Source organism: Leptodactylus fuscus, chromosome 2 (assembly GCF_031893055.1).
Source record: "Leptodactylus fuscus isolate aLepFus1 chromosome 2, aLepFus1.hap2, whole genome shotgun sequence".
NCBI lineage: Eukaryota > Metazoa > Chordata > Amphibia > Anura > Leptodactylidae > Leptodactylus > Leptodactylus fuscus.
In genome coordinates, this window is record NC_134266.1 from 220,843,257 (window position 1) to 220,862,666 (window position 19,410).

Sequence of the window (19,410 nt, forward strand, 5' to 3'; positions counted from 1 at the left end):
TTGGGCATCGGTTCCAGCCACATGACTCAGGATTTGAACCAGCTTGGAATCTACAGGTTCAGCATAAAAACACAAACAAACCCTGGTGCATGTAAGTACAATAAAACTCCCAAGACAACCCCTTTAAGAGCAATGTTTTTCGTTGTCCATCCAGCCGTCCTACAGATTCATCAGAAAACCGCTACTTCCATATTCTCTACTTTATCAAATCTTATATCTTTCTGTTGAAGGTGAGTTTATCCGATGTTCATGGTCAGGTCAGCAAACATTCTCCTAAGAAAGAGACTTCATGGTGCATCTTCGTTGCCACACGTTAAACAAAAACAGCCACAGTAACTTTCATGGGTTAAATGCTACATTTTTTTGAATTTGTAGTTTTTTACATTATAGTTTCAACTGGTGCTTTTCTAGATTTTTATTGTTGCTGCCAAATCTGATACAAGTGACTGTCTTCCTCTCTCTCTTATTGGTGTCGTCTTCTGCCATGAAAGGAATTCGCTACAAGAAGGCCAGCAGCAGCCAAGAAGTTTTAGCTTTATTTCTTTGTTTTTTAAGATAAGTTGTTTTTGTTTTTTTCTTATGGCTTTCAAACCTTCTGTTGCTGCTAAATGTTCTAGAAGGACTGGACCATACAGTCTGTAAGTAGATAGTGGAGATGGTTTGTTATCAAATGTTGTTTTATAAAAAAGCATCTTGTGTGCAAAAGGAAATGCAGGATTTATAGTGTGTAATAAATAAATCTCCTCTTTGCCGAAACTGGGGTGGGGGGGGCAATACGAGGCAGGGAGGGTGGGGGTGGTTTCTAACACTAAACGGACTATGGTAGGAGAACTGGGGATGTTTCTCAGTAGATGAGAATTGTGTTAATAGTGTTTTTTTAGTATAGGTAAGAAACCAATAGGCTTTTATGTTGTTTTTTATTCTTTTTGTTTTGCTGGAGAAGAAGAACCCTGCTCAGCTAGGAACATGTTATCTGCTCAGTAAGAGGATCACTTATCATCATGGTAATCTGTAGAGGTGGTGGATTCGCACCACCCCAATTGGTGACGTTTCCACTAAGGACCGCCTCGCTGTCTGCGATGAGAATAGTATCTGATTGCACGTTGGTGTTCATCTTTACCAGGAATACATCTAAACAATACTTTTTCTGCTGTGACAAAGTCTTCCACTAAATCGTGTGCATTTTTCTGCGGAGATCAGATAAATTGTACAGCTTCAACAGCCAAGCAATGCAGAGTGTAACACAAATTGTCAGTCTCTAGAGGGGGCTATGGAGCATGGGCCTAAACTTTGGATTTTAAAAGGCTCTTTTAATGTGCCGAAAAGGGTTAGGTGCCTTGGACCTGACATGTCAAAAAGCCTCAAATCTACACATAGCAAACAAAATGTCAGGTTAAAAAAACAAAAAAACGCAAAACTGGCCCATTAATTGCCCCATTCATGAAAATCCAGAGAGCCACCAGGAGTTTTGGTGACTTTAAAGCTGTGGCAAATGAGCCATTTTTGCACCAACTTTAAGCAACTTGCCATATGTTACGTGTTTGTTTAGCAACTCCAACATTAACAAAATGCAAATTAATTCATTTGTACAGGTTTTTTTTTTTGTTTTCCATTTTTTTTCAGTGCATCACAATTCTCACATACGGCTTCTGTGCTAAAATTATTTGTTCAACTTTTTTTTGTTCTTTTTTTGCAATGATTTTGTGAAGCTCGAATTTGAAAAAAATGTTGTTTTTCAATAAATACATGATAAAAATAATCCAGTTTTTATTTCCTTATTGTGTACATTAAGTAGATAGAGGTAAGAAAAACATGGCTGCTTTCTTCAGAAAAAATAATGACTGGTACAGTCATAGCCAAAAGACTTGAGACTGACCGAAATTTTGGTTGTCACAACGTTTGCCGCTTTCACATATTCATTGCTAGTTGATGCTGGGAAATAAAGTAGACAACATCTATTCTCTTTGGCCAGTGCTAAAACAGATGATACAGGGACACAGATTGGATATGGATCAAGAAATATTCTAAACTCGGATACGCAGTCGTGGCTAAATGTTTGAGACCGACACCAATTTTGCTGCTTCTTCGATCTTTTGGTCAGATGTTATACTGAAGTACAATTCTAAGTATTTCATAAGATATTAAACTCTTATCATTCAAGACTTATGCAATTCTCCCTGGCATGTTGGATGTCAACTTCTGGGACAAATCCCAACTGATGGCAACCCGTTCTGACATAATTATTCTAAGCGAATCCATCCACTTTTTGAGGACCGACCAAAGGTTGTCAATCTGGATTAATTCCTGGCCATGGATCATGTCAATGTTTTGTTCACCGAGCCACTTAGTTACCCTTTTTGCCTTGTGACATGGTGCGCCGTCATGCTGCAAAAGGCGCTGCATCACCAAATGGCTTTGGAATCGCTGGGAGAAGTTGCTATTGGAGGGTGTTTAGATACCATTCTGTATTCTTAGGCAAAACTGTGATTGAGTCTACTTCTACGACCCTACACATGAATGGTCTCTGGATGATTACTGCTAGCAAGACACAGGACTCATGGGAACGCTCACCTATTCTTGTCCCATTCAGTCTGAATCAGGAAAAATAACATTACCCAGTCCTTTGCCAATCCCTGTACCTCCTGCAGAATGGCAGTTGTCTTTGTTTAGAGGAAATCGCATTGATGGTTATGGAAACGTATAGACTGTCATGATGTTTTCCACACCCCTGGTTGAACTTCTAAGGATATCGCTCAACCAAGTCAGTAGGCTCTTTAACAATTTTGCCTAAGAAAATGGCTATGAATAAAGAAAGGTCTCTGAATATCCTCCAAAAATAACTTCTCCCAACCATCTAAGAGCAACTCGATGATGAACAATGCTTTTTCCAGCATGATAGACAACCATCTCACAAGGTAAGTGTGATAACTTGGTGGCTCGTTAAACAAAATATTGAAATTTTGGGTCCATTCCCAGGAAAACTCCAGAAACTCTCAATTCTTTTGCGAAACTGTGGTCAAGCCTCAAAAAGCAAGTAGACAAACAAAAATATAGAAATTGTGATAAACTCCAATGGGTTGCCATCAGTCAGGATTTGGCCCTGAGGATGATATTCAGCATTTCAGGGCAAATTTCAGAAGACTAAAAACACTTAGGCCGGTTGCAGACAACCATGGCCGTGGTCAGTGTGCTGTCCATGTATTTCACAGATAGCACACATACCCATTCTTTTCTATGGGCCCGTATGCACAACCGTGAATTTAACGGACTCGTGTGCGGCTTAACAGTCCAGGCCACAAAATATAGAACAGGTCCTATTCCTATTTTGTGGCCCTTGCTTCCATGTCTCCTATGTACCACCCGTGCTTTTATTTCACGTCTGGCTGGTGACAGCATGGTTGTCTGCAACCGGCCTTAACCAGCAAACAGATATAACTAAAGAAGAAGCCGGGAGCTTCGAAACGTTATAATCTTTCATCATTATGAGTTAGCCATTAAAAAAGGTATCATCTACTGAAGACTATCAAGTTTTTTGTTTTTTTTTTATATGTAAAAATGGACAGAACTCAGATGAGAATTGGGTACAGTGTATTTTGGTTGTACCCTTAAAGCAGCACTTTTCTCTCCACATGATTCGTGGACCACACATGGACCCCATTATAGTCTATGGTTTCCGTGTGGTTTCTTTGCTTACCGCTTTTTTTAATGCATTCGTGATTTCATTTGGGGGATCCCCAAGTGGACTCCCTGAACGGAATACCGAACGAAGATGTGAACCGGGGCCTAAGAAGAGAATTTACCATATTGTGATGCCTTCCTGCAGGCAGATATAGGAAAGGTGCTGATACAAGTGTTCTTGGAGATTTGAGATTTCACAATGGATCTTAGAAGATAATAGAGGAAATGTATCAAAACTAATGCAAAGGGAAAGCAGAGAAGTTGCCTATAACAACAAATTAGGTTGCTACTTTTATTTCCCAAACAATTAGAGCTACAATCTAATTTTTTGCTGTGGAAGAAGCACAGCAATACATTTTCTACCATTTTTTTCTACAAAAGAATACAACTGTGCTTGGCCAATTTTTTTCCCCCCACTTTTGAATGTGGTCTAGTGAGGAATAGTTTGAGTTAAAGGGGTATTCCCACGTCGCATACTCAGTAGTCTTCACTGCTGTAAAATCTTCTTTCTTCCTGGTTTCTTGCATCATTTGGTGGGCGGGGTTTCACATGCAACCTGCCGTTTAGCTCTGCCCCCAAATTTGCGTGTAGCTCCGCCCACCCATATTGGACTATGAAGTACAGGCAGCAGCAACTCCATTCTGTGTTACATACAGAGACAGCCTGTCTCTGCCATAATGAACACAATTGAATTAGCTAGCCTGATAACTGGGAGAACAGAAGAAATGAAAGCAGCTCCTCTCCTCTATCTGCTAACAGGGAGCTAGGTCACATGGTGTAGACACAGGAATAGCTAGAAACACAGGCTCGCTCCCATGCACTTAGCCCCTCCTCCGAGAGCAGCAGATACATCACTTGACTTTTGAGCAGATAAGTCAGGGCTGTGTCAACAATGAATTGAATAAAGTAAGATAGTGGACAAACAAAGCAGTTTTGCTGAAGCAATGTATTTAGGAAAAGTCTTACATTCACATTAACAAGCAGTATAGATAGGATCCTTGTGATGGGACAACCCCTTTAAAGTGCTGACACGTTTTGGTTAGAAAATCTCCCTGACTACACTCACCGGCCACTTTATTAGGTACACCTGTCCAACTGCTCGTTAACACTTAATTTCTAATCAGCCAATCACATGGCGGCAACTCAGTGCATTTAGGCATGTAGACATGGTCAAGACAATCTCCTGCAGTTCAAACCGAGCATCAGTATGGGGAAGAAAGGTGATTTGAGTGCCTTTGAACGTGGCATGGTTGTTGGTGCCAGAAGGGCTGGTCTGAGTATTTCAGAAACTGCTGATCTACTGGGATTTTCACGCACAACCATCTCTAGGGTTTACAGAGAATGGTCCAAAAAAGAAAAAACATCCAGTGAGCGGCAGTTCTGTGGGCGGAAATGCGTTGTTGATGCCAGAGGTCAGAGGAGAATGGCCAGACTGGTTCGAGCTGATAGAAAGGCAACAGTGACTCAAATAGCCACCCGTTACAACCAAGGTAGCCAGAAGAGCATCTCTGAACGCACAGTACGTCGAACTTTGAGGCAGATGGGCTACAGCAGCAGAAGACCACACCGGGTGCCACTCCTTTCAGCTAAGAACAGGAAACTGAGGCTACAATTTGCACAAGCTCATCCAAATTGGACAATTGAAGATTGGAAAAACGTTGCCTGGTCTGCCGAGTCTCGATTTCTGCTGCGACATTCGGATGGTAGGGTCAGAATTTGGCGTCAACAACATATAAGCATGGATCCATCCTGCCTTGTATCAACGGTTCAGGCTGGTGGTGGTGGTGTCATGGTGTGGGGAATATTTTCTTGGCACTCTTTGGGCCCCTTGGTACCAATTGAGCATCGTTGCAACGCCAAAGCCTACCTGAGTATTGTTGCTGACCATGTCCATCCCTTTATGACCACAATGTACCCAACATCTGATGGCTACTTTCAGCAGGATAATGCGCCATGTCATAAAGCTGGAATCATCTCAGACTGGTTTCTTGAACATGACAATGAGTTCACTGTACTCCAATGGCCTCCACAGTCACCAGATCTCAATCCAATAGAGCATCTTTGGGATGTGGTGGAACGGGAGATTCGCATCATGGATGTGCAGCCGACAAATCTGCGGCAACTGTGTGATGCCATCATGTCAATATGGACCAAAATCTCTGAGGAATGCTTCCAGCACCTTGTTGAATCTATGCCACGAAGAATTGAGGCAGTTCTGAAGGCAAAAGGGGGTCCAACCCGTTACTAGCATGGTGTACCTAATAAAGTGGCCGGTGAGTGTATATTATCCTTATGACACCAATAGATAAAACACATGTTTCCTGGACTATTAAATAGTGGAACTGTTTAATAGGCAGTGAAATACTTTTTGGGGTTCTGTTTTAATTGGACCCAAGGGCAATATAGTGTCTTGAAAAGAGGGGGCTCCCTTATACCCTGTGATACTAGGTTCTGACAGTCACCCAAATATTCAGAAAAGGCCAAAGACAGGTTTTCTTTAAAATTTTGCAAAGAAATAGCTGAGGAAAGCCCAAGTGAGCATAATATAAGAGATCCAAGAACACTGAACTGCAAATACATGCAAGCATGATGCACCCTATAAGATCCCCAACACAGGGAAAATGGTAATTACTTGTAAATGGATTTTCCACAAACCACGACAGCACCGTCCTTTATGTGTGCGGTCGTGGGTGATGGGAAAAAGAGCAATCTCTGAGTACAGTCAGTAAAGCTGCTTTCTGTCTGAATAATAACCCATCTGTAAACATACAAGTATCCAAAAGTAATAACTACTTAAGATTTTTTCTTAGGGTCCATTCACACGAAGTAACGTGCCGCGTGATGTGGCATGTATATGGCGTGTGAGACTTTGCGCGCTGTATACGCTCCCATTGATTTCAATGGGGGCCTGGATCATATATGCTGCGTTATTTTGCGGCCGTGATTTTGCAGCCGCAAAATAACGCAGCGTATACGACCCTGGCTCCCATTGAAAACAGTGGGAGCGTATACAGCGCGCAAAGTCTCACACGCCGTATACGTGCCACATCACGCGGCACGTTACTCCGTGTGAATGGACTCTGACATTGTAAATTGTAAGATGCTGCAGAATGTTTTAGCAGTTTGCAGACATGTGAAGGCTGTGAGGAGAATCAGCCCTTCCCATCTGCATTCAATGTGTGACGAGACCAAGACCCTCCCTGCTTCCACTCATCATGAAGTTGTATTGCTTATCTAATGTATCTATGGACGGGACTTCCCCAGCAACAGGATTTGAACTGCATATCAGCTATAAAGGAGACGCCTAGTGGCAGGAACTTAGAGGCTTTGTAGGCAGAAAATTTGAACAAGATCTTGATTTGACATTAGATCTTACAGAAAACGGACACCATCTTTTTTCACTAATTTGAGAGTGAGCATAAGATAGGTCTCAAAGATGAAAAAAAATAAATAAAACAAACAACCTTTAATAAATATCAATTAACAATAGAAAGTGAAGTCCAAACCAAAGTTATGGGGTTTGGAAGATGGCCACTACCACTTGAAGGAAGGGGTTAAAGGTTAGATTAAATTTTTTCATCTTACAGACTGTTTACTCTCAATTTGTAAGCAGCATTTTTAATTGAAGTGCATTGTATTTTGATCCAGAATCACAAGGCCTATTAAATAAGAGAAAGTTGTCCGAAATGTCGTAAACCATTCAAGTTTACATTGACAGTTAATGGAGCAGTCTGTCAGCTTTGCAATCACAGTGAAGAGACGTGTATAAAAGGTGGCCCGTGACAGGGATAGAAAATCAGATTGACCACTGATGCTAGAAAGATGTGCTCTGAAACCTAAACCACGACCTGTGAACCCTGAGATCACCACCAGCAGTATCTGGCTATGTGAACTGATTAGACAATGCAGTGTATTGATCCTGGAGATTGGAATACCCCTTTAAAGGGATTCTACCATTAAAAATCTTTTTTCTGAGGCTAACACGTCGGAATAGCCTTTAGAAAGGCTATTCGTCTCTTACCTTTAGATGTGATCTCCGCCGCGCCGTTCCTTAGTAATACCGGTTTTTACCGGTATGTAAATTAGTTCTCTGGCAGCGATGGGGTGGGTCCCATTGTTGAAAATGCGATGAGGGCGTCCCCACCGCTGCCCGAGTACAAGATACTGCGCCGCCTCTATCTTCTGCTGGATCCTCCCCTTCTTTCTTCGGCAGCTTCGCCTCTGTCGGCTGACAGCCTCGGAACTATGGCCGCGCATGCGCAGTCGGCTCTACTAGTGTCTCAGTGACAGAGCCAACTGCGCAGGCGTCAGAAGAAAGACAAAGAAAGAAGGGGAGGATCCAGCAGAAGATAGAGGCGGCGCAGGATCCTGTTCTCTGGCAGCGGTGGGGACGCCCTCATCGCATTTTCAGCGCTGGGGCCCGCCCCCATCGCTGCCAGAGAACTAATTTACATACCGGTAAAAACCGGTATTACTAAGGAACGGCGCGGCGGAGATTACATCTAAAAGGTAAGAGACGAATAGCCTTTCTAAAGGCTATTCTGACGTGTTAGCCACAGAAAAAAGATTTTTAATGGTAGAATCCCTTTAATGGATTCAAGGTTCACACTTATGCTTCATGGTATAAAAGAAAAACACAAGAATCCATATATTTCTATGACTCATTTTTATTTATTTTTTTATTTCAGCGGCTAAAGGGCACACTACAGCACATGTGCAACAACGTGAAGTTCTAAATTTTTTTTTTGTTTGTTTGTTTTATTTCTTAAAAACGAGATTGGTCCTAAAAATATAGAAAGAAATAAATTTAAATTCACAGAAAAAACTGTACATTTATCAAAAGTCACTATAACACAGTTTGGTTACATATATATAAAAAATAATATAGGAGGATGCGAGAGCTGGTGGGGGTAATCCTGGTGTGGGTCCAAAGCACCTTCTGAGCTGCTAGACTGACCTAGAAGTGGACGCAGCCATACAGAGATACTTAGTGCACCGGTAGAAAATCCACACTCATACTCTCATTCAGTGTAGCAAAGACTAAACCTGTGTTTTTCCTATTCTGTATGTTGTTGCGCATATTTCGGCAATATATCTGCTACCAGTTTTGATACATATACCTTCCATGGAAGTGACTTGTGAATTAAATAAACACAGCAAATTAAATAAATCCTCATAATTGTAAAAACTGTAACACACTGCACTGAAATGTAGAGGCCCCAGTCTCACAAATATTAGCTCATATAGTAATGTGAGTGCAGGTAGAGCTCAGTTATGGTATCAGACAGTAGATAAGAAGAATCCATGCACAGCAAGAATAAAAATACCCACATTTGCCAATGATTATTGGGCTTTTGTTTAAACAATGTATTCATTGGGAAAGAGGAGTTATAAAGGGTCATGATAGCGAGGCAAAACACAGGGAGGACAATCCAAAATCCTTAGGAATTTTGGTAAATCTAAATGGCTCAAGCATTCAGTACTAATTAAGATCTGATTTATTTATTAATATATCTGTAAATAGAAGAGGACCTTGCACCCTCACCACCACATCAAGCACTTTGCATCTTTTAATAGTCTCCCCTGATTCTCAGACAGCACTTTCTCTGGCACCCACCATTCCTGAGCACTTAGTGCAGTTGTTTTCGATACCTGATCTGATACTTAGGCTCTGTACTTTCAAGAGGGAGGGGTTGGGCAGGAGCAGACAAAAGGTCTGAGCTCTGACTGGACAATATCACAGTTCTGAATCGCTCCCTTGCTTGCACCTGTCTGACACCACCCACTTGACTGTACAGAGCATAAATATCAGATCAGGAACCGAAACTAAATGTACTAATTGCTCAGGAATGGCGGGGACTAGAAAGAAAATTCTAACTGTGCTGCCGGAATCAATGAAGCAATGTCTATTAAAAGGGATTAAAAGCTTGACCTGGTGGTGGTGATGAAAGGTCCTCTTAAAAAATAAAAATTTGTGCCTCCTTTTAGCCACCACTAGGCAAAGCCTAGTATTTAATGCATACTGTTAATAGTCAGTATTTAGAGGGCTTGTGAACTTCCTCAAGTGGCGGATATTGAATTTTATCGTTTCAAGGGAGCCTGTCAAGTTATAACTACAGTCTGAGATGTTGTTCAATTTTGTGTGAAAAGATTCACTGTAACTTGTGTTTTCTTGTTTCTAGGGTTAGGAGTCACGTGGGTGGTCCTACTTAGTGACTGACCGTTCTCTATCAAGTCATATACTCAAGGCGGTCAATCACGCAGTACAACGTACAAGGTTGAAGAGGGTCCTGGACACCTTTCATAAAAGGAAACATTATTACAAGCGATGAGTATTAGATTTCTGGAGGAAACAAGTCCAAGGTTGGCATCGGCCTTATGGGGTTTTTGTATCCCCACTGTAGGGTTATAAGTTGGACTTGAGAGACTTGTTCCTTCTTCCAACCTCATACACTAAGAGTAGAACCACCCACATCAGATCGGACAACCATGCTAAATAGGACAGGGTTCCTTTATCATCGATGAAGAGATCTTGGCGTCATATCAGAAATCTTAATCAGAAGAATGCTGGACCTGAAAAGAATATGGTGTCCAAAGATATACCAAGCCTTGTTAGTTGACACTGCTCGCAACACGCTATGTAACACAACTTTCATATGAGAATGTCTGAAATAAGGTAAATCTGGGCATTTCCGTCTAGCAATAAATCCCAGAGAAAACAGACAGTGAAATCAAGTACTGAAAATATACCAACAAAAGCTCTAATATTACTTAAGATACGGCGGTCATTGAGAAAAATAAATATGTCTGCATTTTATAAATTCATTTTAAAGTCTGTCTACTACTTAATACCAAAATAAAAAAACAACTCTTACATCCTAAATATAAAAATATTTGAGTGCAGTGCCAGCGTACGTCTAATAAGATCTATCCTCACCCAGTTCTGCCTCAGAGACGCATTTCATATACGAGGGAACAAACTAAAATTCAATCCCTACTACCTTGTGCGGCAAAATAAACGTAAGCCAGTGTAAAAATCCAGAGGATCACTTTATCATTGATTTTAAAAAGATGACATTTCATTTGGTTTAGTGCAAAGGACATTATAGTTTATTGCTTGACAATGCAACACATTGGTTGCAGTTGAATATTGCTCTACATACCAACTGCACTACCCCTTTAAGTTTCCTAAACTTAGGCAAAGGGATCCACATTATTCAGTCCCAAAAGGATGGATGACGACAAACACGTGAATCTCAAGACTTTCAGATCTGAAGGGATTAAAACTTGTTTCCTCTAGGTAATGAGATATTGGGGATGTTCTACTAGGAAAGATCACCCATATAAAGTGCAAGATCAGCTATAACAGACTAACCTGAAGACGACAAAACTGAAATGCATAAAGTATCCTAAAGATTATGTTTGCAGGCAGAACTTAGAGGAAAGGAATGGGGTGGAATGTGCTGGCACTGCGGTTTCTGGAAGGAGAATATTTGCCTTTAGAAAACATTTTATGGGAATGAAATAGAAGTGATAAGGGGCTGCTGAACCAAAGCAGGCGGATCTCCTTTGGTTTATACCCAAGGTTTCTTCCCAATATTACTACATATATACCTACGCTGAACTGCAGCACTTCTATAAAGGACTGGGTTAGTGTATTTATCAAGGATCCTTACTAACTCAGAATGTCTACATCCCTGGACAGATCGCGAAACGAATGGAAGGAAGGTGAAATACTCCTTCACTTTACACAATGAACCAGTGCTACCCGAAAGGCAAGCGGCCACAGTAACACTATGGAATACGAATGGATGCAGACCATTTTCCGAAACCACTTGGTCCTTCTGGGGAACCAAGCGAATGAATTGTAACCTAAGGTCACCGTCTGGGTGGAGGTATAAGACTGGTTCAGCACTTGTAAAATAGTCTTTAGGAGGATGGTTCTCAGAAAATATCCAAACAGACAAACAAGATATTAAATACCAAAAGCAAATGGCTATACAGCAGACACCATGAAAAATAAATACACAATGTAAATAAAAAAGGAAGAGGTCACATCAATTCTACACAACGTATTATAAAGTCAAATGAAGAAAATACAAAAACTAAACAAAAAAGTTGTAGCGAGTGTCCTCCGGGAACCCTGTAGTGCTTAAGGCCTATGAAGACCAAAGGTACTTCTACTAAGCAATAGCTGGTACCTCTCAGTCTAAACATTAGGGGGCAAATGACGGAAAAGGAAGCCACTGGTACGGGAGGAGGTAGTGCCAAAAAATGATGGGGACAAAAATAAATGGCTTATATAAAACAGTGATTAACCAAAGGAAGCAGCACATTGAACAAAACATGGTTGGAGGTGATAAGATCCAAGTTCAGCCCAGGGCACACAAAGTTATTGTTTGTCAGAGCTAATGCACTGTATACTGGCCAGAAAACACCACACGCTAGAAAGCAGATACCTCAACTATGGTCCAAACCAAAACGCACAAAGTCTCTATTGCTATTGAGTAGGTCCTGGTGTCCAATGTAAGGGTTGAAAACCCGGCCATAGGAACAGAAGTGAGCAGATGCTGAGAGTGTAAAACATGGACATGTGACAACGTATGAACAACTTCTAGTACACAACTAAGATGTACATCATCATTAGGTAACTTTGTGCCCATTCTGTGTGAATGTATTGACTTTATGTATACATGTACAGTATAAATATATGCATTTTGTACATTATGCTAATGGAAATGTAGGAATGGAATATATGTAAACGTGCATATTTCAGTTGGGTTATCCAAGTTCAGTAGATAGGAAACATTGACTTGTGTACACATGGATGCTCAGAAGTCAAGTCTACAAAAGCATACTTAACACTGAGATGTGGACGCAGATACAGCCAAGATGAGCTGCTGGGCACATAAGAGTCTTGTAGCACAGCTACTTGTGGTAGAGGCTGGGCTGCTCTGGTAACAAAAAAAAATAAAAAATCTCCCTCAGATAACCTGAGGCAATGAAAGGAGTTCAGACACACTGGGTAAATGGGTTAGAAGTAAGGGTACAAGGACCCCAGATAATGAGAAATGAAACCCTATGTTGCCATAAACTTCCCTTCAAAGTGGGGTGCACACCTTGAAGGCTGAACGAGACAACCAGAGAGATGAACCCGTTTTTCAGTGTTGCAGAGATGCACATACAAATGTTAAAACTTAAAAAGAAAAAAAAAAATTCTGCACTCCAGTCTCAAAGTGAATTGTTTTCTCGCTCTTGGTTAAATTCCTCCCATCGGCTTTCATAGAACTTTTTCAGCACCAGTCCGGCCTTCCCTACTTCAGACTCGTCCTCATTAAATAGTTGGCAATTACTGAATACCAGCTCGGCATCTTCTGCAAACTCTTCACAGCTGGAATATCTAGAAACAGGAAAAGAGAAGAAGATGGTGATGGCACATTCTATGCATTTCACACAACAAGATTGCCGATCCTGTAAGAAGCTTTACCAGGCTATGAATAATTTCACGTGACAACTTCATCTTTTCCAAAACTTTTTTTTTTTTTTAGGGGCCAGCTTTAATGATAAGGTTTCTTATGACCTGTTGAAGTTACAGTCACATGACCTCACCTTCTCCTCTTTGTCCGAGTGATGGATAATGTTGTTATATACATCCAACATGTGGATTTTTCTGCAAAACAATTCCTCCAATGTACAGCAAGTCATCTATGATGTGCCATACATTGGGCTTCGTTACTAAATCTGAGCTTGTACCACTGTAGATATGATACATACTCAATGAGCTGACTAGTGGCTTCACTACATCCCAGCACATGCACTCGGAATATCATGGGATTTCTAGTTTTCTGGGCATGGCTGAATCAACTAGCACATCCTGCCACAAGAAGGGGGGGGGGTCAGAGAAAAATCCAAATGCACTGGAATCAGTGAAGCAAAACTTGTTAAAGAATGCTAATTAATGTTGGTGGAAGTGATGGAAGGGCCCCCCTTAATATTCTATGCCCCTATTTGCCCTTTTCTTACCGGTTTAGTGCGTTCTAGGTCTTTAATTTTTTGTGTTTGTTTGTGTTTGTTTTTACAACAAATTTTACCTCGCAATAGTCTGACCAAATTCTGTTATTTTTTGTTATATTTTCATCTATGTAGCTAAGGCTCTTTTATTATAAGATGAGCTGATTTTTATTGGTACCATAATGGGGTGCATATGACTTTTTGATATTTTTTATTCAATTTTATTTATTTATTTGGGAGGGGAGTGAAGGTTGAAGAAATTTTGATAGTTTGGACATTTTTGAACTATGCAATATAATAGTTATTTATTTCTATATGTGCTCTAGAGAAAATATTCAATGGGTGATTTCAATTTTTATTTTTGAAATCTTTTTTATCTATTTTTATTTACCCTTGGGTGTTTACACTGCATTACATTATGGCTGTACTACAGTACACAATGAGTATGCTTCCAAAAGTGAATATTTATTTTGACAAAAATGTTTCGGTCTAGAAGACCTTCGTCAGTTTGTCGGTAGGAGATATGAGTAGCAGGAAGCCAAATGTAGACATGTGGATTTCCCACATGTCTACATTTGGCTTTCTGCTACTCATATCTCCTACCGACAAACTGACGAAGGTCTTCTAGACCGAAACGTTTTTGTCAAAATAAATATTTACTTTTGGAAGCATACTCATTGAGTGCCGGAAATTTCTTTGATTATACTGATATGGCGGTGAGAGGCCATTTCCAGGCACCAGCATAACCACCGAGTGACGGTTCATTATCTGTACTACAGTACATTGTACATCTACTGAATTACAGCCTGCCTAATACAAACTTCACAAAGCCTTTGATAGGATGACAGCTGTTATGCCATCACATCGCCATCCCCTATGGCAATGTCGGAGGTGTGGCGATCCCTTGCAAATTGGCAAGGCCTATGCCCTGCAATAGCTTACACGTTGCGGTCACAATTGGCCAAAGTGTCCAAGAGATTAACGTCACCATTTGTGGCTGTTAGCAGCAAGTGTCTGATGTATAATTCGGTGAGAACCCACCATCTATGGAGTAGATTCTTCACCCCTTTTTATACTTCCATCCAACATTATGATGTATGTAAAATTTTAGGAGGGGGATAATAAATAGGAAAGCTACTGCCCTAAATCACTATTAGTTAGCAAACATTTGGCTTTATTAAAACCCAAAATTTAGGAAAACCAGTGGTATTTTGCAACAAGGACACTTGTCTACTCACTCCTGTATTAAGGACTTACCGTCCATTTAACAACTTGTTCCGCATCGTAGAAAAATCCATAGGGTTTTTGATGATTTTCCTGTATCCAGGAACGAGGCGTGGATTCACAGGTTCTAGGAAGGGCCATGCATCATCATGTGACTCCATCTCCATTAAGATTATTCTAAATGACAGAAAAACAATGATTAGACAACTACACTATTCTATCTACCCCTAGAAGCACACACTGCACTCTTTACAAACAAAAGTTAATGAATTATTGGTGGATTATTATTATAATGGAGAAAGGAAGTCACCTGACATTCAGAGTAACTGTACGAGCGTCACACACAGACACATCAAAAGGCACAAAATGGATTAAGATCAAGGCTTTCTGCAGCCACTACTTTGTGCACAAATGTATAGACATTCTGGGGCAGGAAAAGGGCTTTCCGCCAATTCTTACTACAAGTGAAAAACCTACATCTATCTAACATGAATTTGTATACGTGTAACATTAACAGAGCCCTTCACTGGAAATACACCCAGTCCATACCGTTTAATACAGCTCCATAATATTATTCCTCCGCTCTCAAATTTACACTAGGTACTCTATAACCTGTATCTTCTACTCTTTTTGTACGTATTGGATCCAGATTAAACTATCAGATCATGAAACAGGACTCATCACTCCAATGGCGAACTCCTTCACAAAATTCCAACCAAGTGTAGGCATTGTGAACATTGATCTTGTTCTGATGTCACTTCTAGAGATACCCTAAAACTTTGCAGAAAGCAATATAACAGGAGATTTTTTTTATATGCCACATTCAACAGTACTTACAGGCCCTAAATGAGTTTAATCCTTATTAAAATAGAGATTATTTTTTTTGTTCCTATAACAATATCCAATTTCAAAACTTATGGACGCCTTATGAATGTGACCCTTCTAAAGTGTCCCACACACAAAAGGAAGAAATAGGGACAGAACACTATTCCATACACCATAAAGATACAGGCAGAGTTGCTGTGTCTCTTACTCGCAGAACGTTAGATCGGGGCACTGGCTTCGAGTTCCGATGCGTCTCCGTTTTGCTAGTGATGCTTCAGCTGGAGATTGTTGAGAGACTGTTGCTGGCTCTTTTCGACGTGACTGCTTCAAGGGACTATTATCTTGATATCGTTGCACACTTTTCTTAGCTCTTTTAGAAGAACCGCCGGGTCGTAGATACTCACTTTCTCCTTGCTTAAAAAAAAATATAGAAATAAAATAAATTAATGTGAAATCTAAAATCTACACAAAAATGGAAACTAAAAGAAATCTGTTTCAATTTACAAGGAACTTAGCAAATACTTCTAGTTCCCATTGATAACAGACAGCAGCTTTGTTTCACTATGCGGTCAGTCACATGACCAATAGTTTAAACTCCAACTATTATTGCAGCAGACAATTGGATTTAGGTTTCTATGCAGTTAAAGAAAACATTGGGATAAAGTTAAAGCAAAATTTTGCACAACTAAATTTGGAGCAGATTTTTTATGTGAATTCTGCCTCAAAATCAGCTCCACCTTCCAGCTGGTATCTGCATGCCACTGTTATCAATGGGAGACTGTGATGGCTGCTCATCTTTTCACTGTCCACTGTGCGAACTGCCATTAAATCAACAACCAATATTGTACAAAGTGGAGGTTTTCCATATAAATAAGTCACTTACCAAAGATATACAGTTGGGGCAAAACCAGTCTCCTTCTGGAATCTCGGCGAGCCGAGGCCGATGGCAATAAGTGTGGCAACCACGATCACAACTGTCACAGAGCAGCAAGCTTTCATCATTGTCGCCTTTTCGACAATAAATGCAAGTCTGTAAAGATAATGGCAGGGGGCGTTAAACCATATAGTACACAGTAACTGATGTGCATGAGATAAAACCCACCAAAGTGAAATAAAGTAATAAATAAATAAATAATAAAGTCTCTTACCACTTTATTAACAGAACGCTCCCAAGCTAAAGACTTCTCAAACTGCTGCAAACATAGAGACAGCTGGGCTGAACTCCGGCATCGCTCCACTGTTTGGCGCCACAGACGCAGACGTGACGTAATGCTGTACTGACTGCCATAAACAGAAAACAACATATAAGCTTCACGACAATGTTTATAGTTATATATAATGGACAAGGGAAAAATCTGAAAGTAAATTGGATAATTTAATGAGGAGATAGGATTATTGTGCTTACGTTTCAGTGGTAGACGATGTCTCTGGGTCAGTGATGACAATCTTCTCATGCTGCACCTCGCTCAATATCCACAGGGGTTCCTTCAGGTACCTTCTTTCCACATTGTGCTCCAGTTCTAAAAGTCGCAGCACAGCTATGTCTAGTGGATTATCTGGTTCTCTGTGTGCTTGTCCCTCTTCTCTTTTCACTTTTGCAAAAATATCATCGGATGCTTCCATCTTGTGCTCAAAGTATTTTAGGTCACTCCGAACAGAGTCTAAGCTAGGAGGGTTCCAGCCCTGAAAATTTAGTGAAAGAAGTGACAAATGGGTACATGCACTTAATAACGACCCCTAAGTTCACATGCAAATATCCCCCCCCCAAAAAAAAAAAATGCATAATCCATGGATATAATACGTGTGTACATGCATTTTAATCTTTCTGGTGCAGCTCCTCTGAAATAGTCCCTTAGTTTGTGTAAAATGGCTACTAGCTTCTCAGACTATTCCACTCACACTGTAGTAGCCTGAAACACTGTCACCTGCTTTCAGCTGGTCAAACCAAGTGCAGGGGTCAATGTCTCAAGACTTTTTAAAGCACAATGTGCATTTTACTGAAATAAACAGGGGACTGGGGATCTGAGGAACTGCGTCAGAAATATTAAGGAGAGGAGCACTAATTTCTCTTTTTTTGTCTACATTTTGTATTTATTGTAAAATTATTATTATGAACTGACGGGTCGCTTTAAGTAGTACAGACACACCGTGGGCTCTACAAAGCTGCTGGACTTTTCAGACAACGCCATCACATAATACCAATATATAAAATATAAAATGTTCAGTAAACGAGAGAATAAAATAAATGGTAAAAGTGACTGACCCGTAGCTGCAAGTCTGATGCCATGACCCTTTGTTCTAAGTCTTCCACCCACTGTAGAACAGCGAGATCCACCTGAAACGTCCATTGCTCAACAGACCATTTGTCCAGCATCTCCTGACATATAGGATGACCTTCAGGGGGTCTGAATTGAAACAGTGCATCTAGGTAAAATGAAATAAATTCAAAGTGATCATCACGTGTTCAGCCAATTACATGCATAAAGCATAGAATTTATTATTTGCTACAGTTTCCGCTTTTAGTATATGGCAGCAAAGATTTAAAGAAAACAAAACAAAAAGGCTCTTACCAGTAGCTGGCCGGGCGCACATTTCCTTGAGATGCACAAGATGCTTTGTAAGATGTTTGTGCAAAGATTTTTCACGGATACCTCGAGGGTGCAGAGCTTTTAGCAACGACTCCAGCACAGCTGGGTCCTTTATCCACCACCATGTGTTTTTCATATCTGGAAATCAAGAGCAGCACATAAAAATGATCAGGTAGTGGCACCTAAATTTTGACAGTCTGTTATTAAATTATTGCGGTCTGTCAAATATAATGTTATCAAATACTATATACATATAAACCCCATAGTACAGGAGATCAGCTTTTCTAAATAGACTAAAAACTGGCCATACACATACAGTAAAGTGAGCCGAATTCAGAAACGGTGGACAATCTTGTGTATGAAGGACCATGATGGCAGAATCAGAAGCAAGACAGAGTAACTGGCTTTTCAACCTGTCGTCATAAAGCACATACATGCTCATCCAGCAGAGTAAGACTAAGGTAGTAGCTAAATCATGTGGATGGACAGCTAAGAGGGGTTGTCAGTCACTAATGGATATGATCATGAATACAGGAAGCTTCTATGGCCTGGGCCTTGTCCCGAACCTAGCCATGACCTCCTTGCGTGTGGACAGATTGCCTTCTTGAGCATGTAGTGCCCCTGTCCAATAAAACTGATAAGGAAATCATAGCTGGGTTTCTGCCCAAACCATAGAAATCTCCTCCATTTACGGTCATATCCAATGGCAACTGATGAAGACAAAACACTGTCACAAGTAAGAGGGTTAAAGAAAATCTTTAACGCTCTGCAAATTTATTAATTTCTTATATAGTCAAAAAATTTAAATATGGTTAGATTTTGGGGAAAACCCCCTCTAAGACCTATCAATTCTGAGAAAAAGTGTCTTGTATAGAACTGTTTCTATGCAGTTTTGTAACCTAGGCTTATAAACAAAGCTAGCCCTTCTTTGCAGAGAGCAGTTTTCAGTGAGTGAGCGGCAGTCTCAGAAAACGCCAAATTTCCAGAAGTATCTCAGAGTAGATTACAAACCGTCACTCTCGTAATACAAAACGATCTGTATCCAGCAGGCATACTGCAAGGAAGCCATGGAGAATGGGATTGC

At 40.5% G+C, this 19,410-nt stretch overlaps 1 protein-coding gene across 2 annotated transcripts in view; it reads right to left on the reverse strand.

The window, feature by feature from the left end:
- Positions 1–8,344: 8,344 nt before the first annotated feature.
- The window catches only part of BAZ2A (bromodomain adjacent to zinc finger domain 2A), an 81,590-nt gene continuing 70,524 nt past the window's right edge, over positions 8,345–19,410 (reverse strand). For both annotated transcript variants that reach the window (XM_075265593.1, XM_075265592.1), the window contains exons 22-29: positions 18,309–18,464; positions 18,002–18,162; positions 17,144–17,421; positions 16,887–17,019; positions 16,622–16,768; positions 15,947–16,152; positions 14,947–15,090; positions 8,345–13,078 (exon numbers count right to left, since the gene is read on the reverse strand). In XM_075265593.1, the coding sequence (XP_075121694.1) occupies positions 12,910–13,078; positions 14,947–15,090; positions 15,947–16,152; positions 16,622–16,768; positions 16,887–17,019; positions 17,144–17,421; positions 18,002–18,162; positions 18,309–18,464 (1,394 nt within the window). In that variant the 3' untranslated portion in view covers positions 8,345–12,909. The remainder of the gene's footprint in view (positions 13,079–14,946; positions 15,091–15,946; positions 16,153–16,621; positions 16,769–16,886; positions 17,020–17,143; positions 17,422–18,001; positions 18,163–18,308; positions 18,465–19,410) is intronic.